At 46.6% G+C, this 11,465-nt stretch overlaps 1 protein-coding gene across 1 annotated transcript; it reads right to left on the reverse strand.

The window, feature by feature from the left end:
• Positions 1-4,522: 4,522 nt before the first annotated feature.
• LOC125943940 (uncharacterized) lies at positions 4,523-10,903 on the reverse strand. Its single transcript, XM_049663524.1, has 4 exons — positions 10,633-10,903; positions 10,346-10,489; positions 8,259-9,563; positions 4,523-4,715 (listed from the first exon to the last, which is right to left on the reverse strand). Exons 1-4 carry the CDS (start codon positions 10,706-10,708, stop codon positions 4,567-4,569), a joined length of 1,674 nt encoding a protein of 557 aa, XP_049519481.1. The 5' UTR covers positions 10,709-10,903; the 3' UTR covers positions 4,523-4,566.
• Between the last annotated feature and the right edge of the window lie 562 nt (positions 10,904-11,465).

An 11,465-nucleotide genomic window follows, 5' to 3' on the forward strand; every position in this document is an offset into this window, starting at 1 on the left:
CAGTTCTGCTGCATGTCCAAGGGTATACACCTGATAACGCTACTATGATTACTCCGTATAGCTGTCTACAAATTTGCTATCGCAATTGATGCTTCGCCTTTGAGGTGAAACTGCGAGAACTTTTTCTCCGCAACAACGTCTTGCACAAGCAAAGCTTTGACTCCAGGTCTCAAGCTGATCTTCTGGTGGTGCCATCTGCGATGCGAGAAGAGATCCTGCATGCTTTTCACAACGAACCGTCTTCTAGACATTTGGGGTTCATGCGCACTCTCGCACGTATCCGCCACAAGTACTACTGGCCTATACTGTTCCGTAACGTGAAGCACTACGTGAAGACTTGCCGAGACTGCCAGCGGCGCAAGACTCCACCCATAAAACAGCTGGCTTGTTACAACCTGTCGAACCACCTCGGGCACCCTTTCAACAAATCGGAATGGACTTGCTTGGACCATTTCCTAAATCTTCAGCTGGCAACCGATGGATAATAGTTGCGACGGATTATCTTACTCGTTACTGTGAAACGAGACCAGTTCAACGAGCTACTGCAAACGACGTCGCCAACTTATTCATTCATGCGATCGTCCTCTGCCATGGTGCTCCAGCAGTGGTTATTACCGACAAAGGGACCGCTTTCACAGCCGAACTCCTGGAAGAAGTGATGACCCTCAGCGGCACTGTTCATCGTCGGGTGGCAGCTTATCATCCACAGACAAACGGCCTAACCGAACGGCTCAACAATACCATCGCTGACATGCTTTCAATGTATGTCGACGTGGATCACAAGAACTGGGACAGCGTCCTTCCTTTCATGACCTTCGTCTATAATAACGCCATTCAAGAAACCACATGATTTACTCCTTTCAGCTTGCTTCACGGCCGCGAGGTTAACACAATGATAGACGTAATGCTTCTGCCCGACGCCTTCGCATCTACCACAGTGAATGCTGCCCAATATACTCAGTGTGCCGAGGAAGCTCGTCAGCTAGCTCGCCGGCGCATTCGCTCTCAGCAACGATGCTCACAGGTACAACCTCCGCCACAGAGAAGTTATCTACCGCCCCGGAGACAAAGTTTGGATTAGAGCACTGCACGGGCCGATTTTTGCGGCCCGGGCCCGGCCCGGGCCCGTTTTTACATTGGGCGGCCCGCCCGAGCCCGATCAAAACATTTATGGCGAGACCCGGGCCCGGCCCATGCCCGGAAATAATCTACGTTACCCGCCCGGCCCGGCCCGCCACCCCTTTACCTTAAGCCCGAGCCCGGCCCGAGCCCGACTCGAAACTGGCCCGAACCCGGCCCGAGACCGAAAAATACATGTTTTTCAGAGTTGAGAAGCCCGAGAATAACTCGCAGAAAGCCCGAGCCCGGCCCGGGCCCGCGTCAAAAAACCTGAGCCCGGCCCGGGCCCGGGTCAAAAAGCACATGCCGTGCCCGAGCCCGGCCCGAGCCCGTGAAAAAACTGCTCTACCCGGCCCGGCCCGGCCCACGGGCCGGGCCGGGCCCAGGCTTTCGGGTAAGCCCGAGCCCGTGCAGTGCTCTAGTTTGGATCGGGAGTCCCGTCCGCCAGCGCGGGAGGTCGGAGAAACTTCTCCGTCGTTATTTCGGGCCTTACCGGGTTGTTCACCGCCTTAATGACTTCAACTACACAGTTGTTTCAGAAAGCAGCACGTGATGCTCCCGCCGTACACCACAACAGGACATCGTCCACGTGGCTAGGTTGAAGCCATATTACGCACGCTGACCACCTACCTTCCCTACTTTGTAAGCATCGAGCCGATACTTTTCGGGGGGGGGGGGGGATAATGACACGTCAATTCATTGCATTTGCGCGTTTTGTGTAGTTCCAGTTTGCTTGCGCTTTATTTTGCGCGCCACCGAGGGTTTGGTGGGGAGAGACGAAGACGAAGAAAAAGACGTTCTGGTCGATCAGAGCTATAATGCTGTGTGGCCGGTTGTTGCTTGTGCTATTATTACCATGAAAATATGTGTCACCGTAGCCAGAATAATTATAGAACATTGACTGACAGCACAGGGATGTGCATGAATGTCGGCTTTATATTATTTACGTTGGCATCACTTTTAAATAAGTTCTAAGTGCATCCTGCACGTCCTGTGTTTGTGTTTCGCGTCCTCATTGATAGCAAGATATCTAGCAATAGGAGTCTTGTAACAGCAGAACTTTGCCTCAGTGTAGTTTCGCTGTGTGTACTTGATTTTTGTCTGATGTACTTGCCCGAGTAGTTAACACCATGGGTTTATCAGCCGTATTTTCGCCTTCGCGTATTTTTAGTAGAGTTAACTTGCACACATTTTAAGCGGAAATTAAATTGAATGCGGACCTGGCTTTATTTTTCAGTTTTCAAGTACAGGCACATTCTCAGAATGATCATTCACGCCTGTTTTGTTACCATTCAATTTCGTGGGAACATTGTCAACTTAACTGCTCGCAGCTTTATATAAATACTGCACAATATACAACATGTGGTATGTGCTTAGAGATGTCTTTTCTTTGGTTGCTCAGTTAATATATTCTTACGATTGTTTTCCATCTCAGCTTCTAATTGCAGTTGCCAATTCTGAAACCTGTAAGTGAACATCAAGAAAGCAGCGTGATTACAAGGAAAGATTTTTTGTTCGGATCATCAGTGCGCAAGTGCCACAACCTGCTCCGGGAATCACGGAAGGACTAAGATGTGAATACAGTACATTAGGAAGCAACAAAAAGTGCTTTGGAGCAGTGGTTTAAGGGGTAGCCTTGTAAGCATGAAGTTTGTACCCCAACGCGTAACGCGTGATCGTGGACTGTTACAAAGCATCTCAATGCTGTTGTGTGGGCTTTCATAAGGACTTCACTATGTATGAAGATTGTATCGTAGTGGTAGTCAGCAACCTATATTCATTGCGTCCGTGTGAAATTTCGTCACTTAACTGACGGTTTGTACGGAGGTGTCAACGCCTGTTCGATAGTGCCACTGGATTTTAATGCGAATTTCTGGCTGAACGTTTTTTTAGGCTGATGTTTTCATGACGCAACCTAATGTTTCATATTGAATTTAAAATCCTATAATGCATTTTTGTAGATATATTTGCAATATATTTAAGGTAGGACTAGGTATGGGCTGTGTCGAATATTCAGTGTGATACTTGAGATGTTGTGTACAAATGAAAGATTTTGACGAGACCATGGCATAAGACAATGTGTCGAGAACTTACCTAGATTCGGTGGCACTTCCTGCTGCTTTGCGCTGGCACCAAATACATAGCGGACAAATTTATTACTTTACCTCTTTTAGTTAAATGAAGGTCCTCGAGCTCTAAACCTTACATACTGGCAAGCCTCAGAGCTCCCTCGATTATTTACTATGACTGCTCTACGAAACAATTTTGGTTTCGTTTGCCATGAGATAGATCTATGTGTTTCTGACTGATATTCTGACTTTGGGTCAGAATATAGTTCTGTGCTGGCACTCGATTAGGCATGCTTTTTCATCTGGTATGCTGGGCCTACAGCGGGCACGCAGTGACGGAGACGACGAATCAAGCCAGAGCATGTGCCAGAAGATTACGGTTTCTAGGTTCCTACGTTAGCAGCTCCGCCATAAAACGTGAAGATGTAGGTAAAATACTAAAGCGAACTGCACGTGAAAATGTTAGGTCAAATAATTGAGGGTAGTCTGAGGCGTGATAGTAATTTTTCTGGGGTTTTTGCAATGAGGACGTCCGTCTAACGCAAGAAATGGAATACCCAAAGTGTCAAGATGAGGTCCCAGTATGTCCAATATCCACAGAAGAATGTCCTACATATGTTGCTCGGACATTAGCTGATGCAAAATATCCCACAGGCGGTCAGCGTTTGAACACAAGCAGTTTTCGGACGCCCATCGGACGGAGCAGCAAATATTGTCCCTTTTAAAACATCCACAGGAGGTCCAAATGCCCGGTTTAGACGTCCGTGACATATTCCTTGGACTACTAATTTACGTGCATCGAACGTTCCCTCGGACATCCGGGATAGTCCGCTCGACTTTTCCGGATGTCTTATGGACGTAATATGTCCCATAATGGACATCCATATGACATTATGGATATAGAGAACATAGGACTGATGTTAGGTAGTAATTTCTCGCCTGATTACGCAGAACAGAGGAGCGCTCTCTGCTACTAATTTGTCTGTCAACACTCAATGCTACATAAGCTTGCTTGTTGGAGCCTGGCTCGCGTCACTATGTGGCGAGGAACCAGGGATGAACGATACACGACAGACAACGGGAAGGTAGGCATAGAATGCTTTTATTAAAACCGGAACTATGGTGTAAGAGTTATGCATAAACTTGAAAATGAAATGGTCTGACGATGATCCGCTGGTGGTGCTCATGTGCTGATCTACAATCTTGATCTACCTCAGAATCTTTAAACAAGGAAAAATGATTTTAGCGCGCGAACTGTTGAAGGAAGTAAGAAGACGACTGACCATGCGCACAAATAATTTTTCCTTGTTTAAAGAATGTTTCACTATCCAGCCCAAGCAGCCATTCATTTGATAGCACAAGCTACTAGAATGCACTGTTATCTCAGATGTTTTGTTACAGTCCAGGATTTGATGCTTCTTTTTGCAGAAAACAGTAGAAACAGGTATACTACGCCAACGACTACATGAAGTCCCGAGAGCGAATAATAAAATTGGTCGTAGGAGCCTTGCCTGTCCCGGAAAAACCCTGCATAAAGACAGTATTTTATTAAAACACAGACCACTTCATCGAAACATCGTAATGCAGGTAATACGTTTCTAGTAAAACACTACCAAAGATAGACGTCAGTAGCGTTGCACTAACTTGTACATTCACAAAGAACATTAACTTGTGACAGAGAGGTCGTTTGCATTATTATATTGCTGACCTACATTTGTCATCTCCTCAGTTGCGATAGATATACTCGTATAATATATTATCAAAGAGCCGTGTGCCATTACCAACTGCTTATACCAGGTGTCTTTGTGAAGACTTTTAAGTATACTTAAAACGAGCTATTCGAAATAAAAGGACGGTTCCTTTGAAGATAGGCCGCGATCGGTGGCCACCATGCGGTGACTGGTGATAAGAGAGAATTAGTCGCTAATTAAGAAAAATCCAATAATTATTTTACGGTTATTTTAATTTCCGTGGGCTCGTCGTAATCGGGGAAATCGAAGCGAACATACGCACAAGCCCTATCACATTTTCTACCTAGAAAATGCGATTACACGCGGAATTCCGGAACGGTGAAATCGGGCTATCAGAGCGCGCGAAAGCGAAACTAGAAGTTTGTAATGCTGCGTAGCCGCGCCCCTCACGAACGACGTCGTGCTTACTTCACGCAGGGACGGGCACCCCACGCACGGCTTTACTCCTCACTGTCGCTGTCTTGCGAGTACACCAGCCAGCTTTTACTTGTTACGCCAAAGAATCAGCAAGACATGACGAGGCCCTACAACGAGACCCCCGACCGACTTTTTGCGTAGACACAGTCTTTCGACACAATAATCCATCGAGCGGTGATTGGTACGTCCACTGAGTGGCCTCACAGGGAGGCCACTCAACTTAGTCAATACATTCCTAAACATTCCAATACATTTCCAACGCGTATGCCTCAAAAGATACATCCAAAAAATTACACGAATAACATTGGAGTAAAACAAGGAGCTATATTGTATCACCAACACTGTTCAATGTGGTCATGAACAAGTTTGCCCACGAATTCAACAGCATCGACAAGCTGCATTTTGCAATTTCGAAGATGAAATCACTGTATGGATCAATGACTCTGAATCTATGCAGGCCAACTGAAACGAAATTTTACTTGGACTAAAGTGGCTGTCAATGAATAACATATGCTATCAAAGCAACCTTGGCAATCTTGATAATTTCCTTATAGGAAAATTTAAATAGCGATAAGCAAACAACGCGATAACCTAGCAGTGAGTTGTAGTGATGCCGATCTGACGAATGTTTCAGATCTGCACACGACTGCTGATCTTTCAGTTGCGCCCAGGCGCCTCGCTCGCTCAGCATTTGCTGGTTGGTGGGTAGCCTTCTTGGCGTGCTTTCTTGTTGTTGCGCTCGTGATGTTGCGTAGCCGAAGTATGCTCGAACACGTACTCGGACACGAGCGGTGGCTGTGCAGTACACAACGATGTGCAGAGGAAGTCAGAAAACACCTTTCCTGTCCCAACTTCCAGGTCTCAAGCGTGCAGGATGCCGCCGCAAGCAAGTGAGACGTGGGCCAGCCAACGCGCACTAAACATGTAAACTGCATTTGACGAAGCTGCACGCTCTCGAGGGAGCATTTTGTGAGCACAGTCAATTACCCATGCAAGACCCACGCTTCCTACTTTAAGATCATTGTGTAGAGAAAAGGAGCCATCATTGGATCATAAAGTCGTGTCCACAGATGGGGCTGTTACCGCGCCAGGCATGACGCAGTTAGAGCTAAATTTAGCCTCGCGCTCGGTGTTCAGGGAGGCATAGCTGGGCAGTACGTTTGTCGATCCGAACAGGAGTGCTCACGTTGGATATATTATAGTTTTAGTTTAGCAAACTCACGCTGGTGCTCATTAAGTGTTGTAAGACTTACAAGTGTGCAATTTGTTGCGGACATTTAACGCTTGCACGGCTCGGGCCTCCTGTGTTCGACACGTGTACGGTCCAGAAATAGCGTGAAGAGAATCGGCAGCAAGACAAAGAAATTTCGAAGTCCTTAGACCATAGCCCAACGTGTCCATCGCATAGGGAGCTCAAGCGCAGCTGATTGAGGAAAGTGCAGAAGGCCTAACAATCCACGAGCACGGTGGGCTCGTGCTGCGTTGGTGGCACCCGAGATTGTCAAGGGCCGCAATTTTGTAGCGATGCCTTATGACTTATTTTGTACTAGTCTTATCATAAACCGCTCACGGCCAGCTGACGCCGTTGATAACGCGAGTCCGCCATCACTCTGACCACTGACAAAGCGCGATAAGAGCAAAAAGGCAATATTATCGGAAAGGAACCGCTACAAAATATCGGCCCAGACGCGAATGAGGAGAAAAATGACGTTGTCGCCAACGTCGTCCATGCATACGAATTTAGGATCGGAGAGCTGGCCAGCTCGGTGGTAGGGGGAAGTGGGGCAGCGCAGTTTCGCGGGTATTTGGGTGCGCTGCCCTCAGCGGCCGCTTACGCAGTCTCGGCACCCAGAGAAGGAACAGAGAACATGACTAGCTGCTCAGATTATTTCCCATTTGGTGCTTGTCTGATAGGTGACTGCAAACGTTGACATGAACCATCTTCGTGCGTAAGCCTTCCTAAGAGAGGCGGCCGCATCCCCACCTCTGGCATGGCCATGTATACGACCACCAGGAACGGCTCCCTCTCAGGGCATGATATCGGGGTGTCCGAGTGCTGCGAGACGTCTGCGGATGTTTCCATCGCGATCGGCGAAGCTGACATGATCGTGCGCTGCTTGTTTCTGTTTCCGAATGCGGCAAAGCACGGCGGCTTTCGTTTGTGGGGACATGTTACCCAGTGCGGATGGGCGCGTAAACAGAGCAGTGTCAGTGGGTGATTTTACCGGCATTATGTCTTGTCACGAGTGCACTTGCTTTCTTCTTTCCCTAGATGGAGTCAGCTACACACTTGTCAATTAGATCACCACACGATGGCGAACCTGCATTGACTTGTAAAAACGTGCGCTTTAACTGGGGTCTACTTTAACGTTCCGGCTCACTTCATCGATCATAGAATTAGCATGTCCATGTTGTAGTTTCTTGTGGCATTCCTCCGGAGCACACCGTTTATTTCTGTAATGCAACATCATTGGCACTGATCCCAAATGGCGTTCAGTGTTCGGTGGCGCACTTGTTTGTTCTATTGGACAGTTTACGTTGTGCGATTGTGCCCAGGTCTGTGGTTGCCAACACAATAGTCGTTCAGTTTTGTCATGATGTGTTTTGTAAAACATGGTTCGAGTCTCGGCATCGGTTCTCGATAACTCTGCGTTTTAATGTACTAAGATATAATATAAAAACACGTATAATGAATCTAAAAGCTGTATGAGCTTGTACCTATATTTTAAATCGCCTTAGCTAAAGCGGTGCACATACAATACAATATATATAGATTAACTGACATCAATGGGCACGCGCTTAATAGAACTTATCAATCAACAAACTGTTTCAGGAAAAAAAAACAGTATCTAACCCCGCCTACAAACTGTGAAAATTATTACAAGTTATACAATGTATTTACCTAATACAGACGGGTTGCACAGCAGCAAGGGCAGCACCAGTGCTCCGTTGGCAGCCCACGCCGTTGGCACCACTTCGACGCCGAAGTATTCCGCAACGACCACGTGCTTCATCGTCGTCATGCAGCCCATGAAGATGCACGCAACAGCGGATGTCGTCGCGTAGAGAGCGAACGTTCGCGTCACGGCCAAGAGGGCAGCACTGGCGGCGAAGAGAAAGTAGCAGGCGCAGGCAAGTGTTGTACGGTTAGCAAAACCCAGGTCGGCGATCAGAGGCAGCGCGGTTCTGCCCAAAAGCTGCGACGGTGCTGAGCAAGCGATCGACATGTCACTCTGATAGCGCGTTGCTCCGCGGTCGAGCGCCGAGTCAACGATCGTCGCCATGAAAGCGCAGTCCGTGTAGTCGATTAACGCACCCCCGAGGACAACCGCCCAGAACGTTGGCTTCCGGCATAATGTGGAGAACGACGGGGTCTCGGAAGGCTCTCCTTTAAACGTGGGGTCGTGTACGCGGTTCTCACCACCTTTATTTTTACTGCGGTCAACTTGCGCTATGTTCTCATTTGTGAAATCGGCTGGGACTGGCAGCTGTACGTCGATTACATCCTGTCCTGTCGGTGATTTTATGACCGTGGAAAACATATCGGCTCTCTTGAAACCACCCAAACCAGCCATTGCAATCTGACGCACACCATCTTCAACATCCGCTATGCTCAGAGCCCTGCTTTTTTTTCTGTAATGCTCCGTGCATGACGGTTTCTCGATCTCGTCATTCTTCTGTGACCACTTCTGAGTGTCTCTCTTTGCTTTCACGGCCTCGGAGTTCACCCCCACTGCATTCGAGTGCTTGTCTAAAATTGGACACGGAAGAATGAAAACGTTTTTTTCTTTAGCGCCAAAATCTTTTCGTGAGGCATCGACAGCACTGGCAGCGTTGGAGAGCATGTTCTTAGGCGCGCCATTTCTCTCGTTATTTTCTTCGGTAAGGATAGTTTTGCGATCCTTTGCTTCTGTGTTGCGGCAACTGGTTTCGCTTGACACGGACTTTCTATCTTCGGTGTGACGTAGCCAATGAGGTTCCTTGAGCGCCAGAACAAGCGGCGCCAGGTGGAGGCCGATTCCGGCGAATATTAGAAGCGTCTGCCGCAAGGTGAACTGCTCCTCCAATTGAGCGAGTATCGGAGGGTACAGCAGGGACGAGAGGGAATATCCGGCGTAACGAATACCAGTGGCTACACCACGGTACCTGTCGAAGTACATCATGAGTATGACTGTGACAGCAACAGAAACAATCCCGGTTCCACAGCCTGCAAGAGATTAAGATCTGTGTTGTGAATACGACGTAGAGGCCCGCGCTTGTGCATCGAAGCTCAAACGTTATTATTAAGCACCAAAATAAAAAGAAAATGAAAAAGTCACCGCGGCTTACACCTTTATGTGGCGGATAGCTGCTAACGGGAAAGTATTACCACTGTATATATATATATATATATATATATATATATATAACCCAGGGAAGTTTATTTATTGCTCATTTACAAAAACACGGCAGCATTTTGAAAATTCACCTCGCAGAATTTCGAAAACATATGAAATATGTAGGACAGTTTCCAAAGTGTCATTTTGTTGTCCATTAACAATTATATATATAGAATTAGACTGTCAAAAGACATCTATATGGCCAGATTTATTAAGCCCAAAGATGCCTATCCTTTTGCTAAATTGTTTTTGTAGGAAATATCTGGAATTCGTTTCAATTCATTTGCGACATAAGTATTTCTGGTAAAAAAGCTGTCAATATCAGCAGCATCTTTTTCATTACATTCGTCAGGAATGAATCTCTTTCACATATAATGCCATCGTCAAAACATAAATTCATTTATAATTGTTACCGATTTGCCTTGTCCAAAGCCATCGGTATAATAAAATGAAGGCCACAAGTTTTATAACAGGGTTGTTCATATATGCCATTGAGAAAGCAGATACGTAACAATAGTGATATAGGCAAGCGTACCTCAAGAGCTCTACATATGTGGACGTTATCATATAGCATACTGCTAACAGTGAATATGAGCAAAGAGCTGTTTACCTTGTATTATCCCGAAGGTCACGGTCATCCATGCAATGTCAGGTGCAAACTGGGAGGCTAGGATGCCCACCCAAAAGAGCGCCGTTCCAAAGAGGCTGATTGTTGAAACACGGTAGTACTTCTGGAGGCAGGCCACAACGATTCCTGAAAAACCCGTAAATTTTATAAACAAGAATTCTTAAGAAATGTCGGTAGAAAAACAGCGTTACCGCAGAACCTAAAGCCACATCAAAATATTGAATTCTTATTAAGGACTGAAGTTATTTGGCGAGTTCTGTTTGGCTTACCTGACACGTCGTCCATCGCCAGGTAGGCGCTTGTAGGCCATGACGCATGCTGGCGGTCGGCGCCGAACTCCCTCATAAATGCAACATAGAAGAAGCCTGAGGTCGAGTGAATAGCAGACAAGAAGAAAGTAGCGGCACAAGCTATTACAGCGTGACCCCAGTTTCTGTCAAGCTGCGCAAGTCCTTGACGACGGAATTTTCGGGGTTGAGGCGTACACGCTGCTGTAGTGACATTTGCTTGAGGAATGTTGGCATTCTCTGGAAGCTTCGATTTTCTGCAGTGAAATGTTAGAGAATTTTCTGAATGACGGATGGAATCAACTCCTCCGCAATCACACAGAATGAAGATACATACATGACAGCTTTATACTGAATGCGATACATTTGTTTATGATCCCTATATTTACTTACCATCAACGAACGCCGCACCGACACATTTTGTTCTAGAGTCTCCGGCACAACAGATTAGTCATGAGAAATGTCCTGTACAATGCATATAATTGATCGGTTCTTGATAAATTATTTACGACTCAAACTGTAGTGCTCATTTGAAGGTGACATAGATCCGGGAGAAAATTATGACGGTTGGTCTTACGTACACAGCAAGACAGGTGTTCTGAGCAGAGATCTGGACAAGGGGTTTTCCGCTCCACTGATACATTTCAGGAAAAAATATTTCTCTCCTATTTCTAAATGACTGATAATTGGTGGTAACGTTTCTAGACGCTGCAAGCTAAGATGTCCAATTTGCGACATGGTAAAGTGCCAATCTTGAAAAGAACTAATGACAAGGCACTTGCGAGGCTGGACAGGGGTTATGCTTCGTAATTGGA

The sequence above is a fragment of the Dermacentor silvarum genome, chromosome 3 (assembly GCF_013339745.2).
Source record: "Dermacentor silvarum isolate Dsil-2018 chromosome 3, BIME_Dsil_1.4, whole genome shotgun sequence".
Classification (NCBI taxonomy): Eukaryota; Metazoa; Arthropoda; class Arachnida; order Ixodida; family Ixodidae; genus Dermacentor; species Dermacentor silvarum.

Coding starts and splice junctions, on each gene's coding strand:
- LOC125943940 (XM_049663524.1), bottom strand. CDS start 10,708: ATGAGGGAGTTCGGCGCCGACCGCCAGCATGCGTCATGGCCTACAAGC. Junction 10,490..10,632: donor GGCGATGGACGACGTGTCAG/GTAAGCCAAACA, acceptor CGGGTTTTTCAG/GAATCGTTGTGGCCTGCCTC. Junction 4,716..8,258: donor GTGCAACCCGTCTGTATTAG/GTAAATACATTG, acceptor GTCTTTATGCAG/GGTTTTTCCGGGACAGGCAA.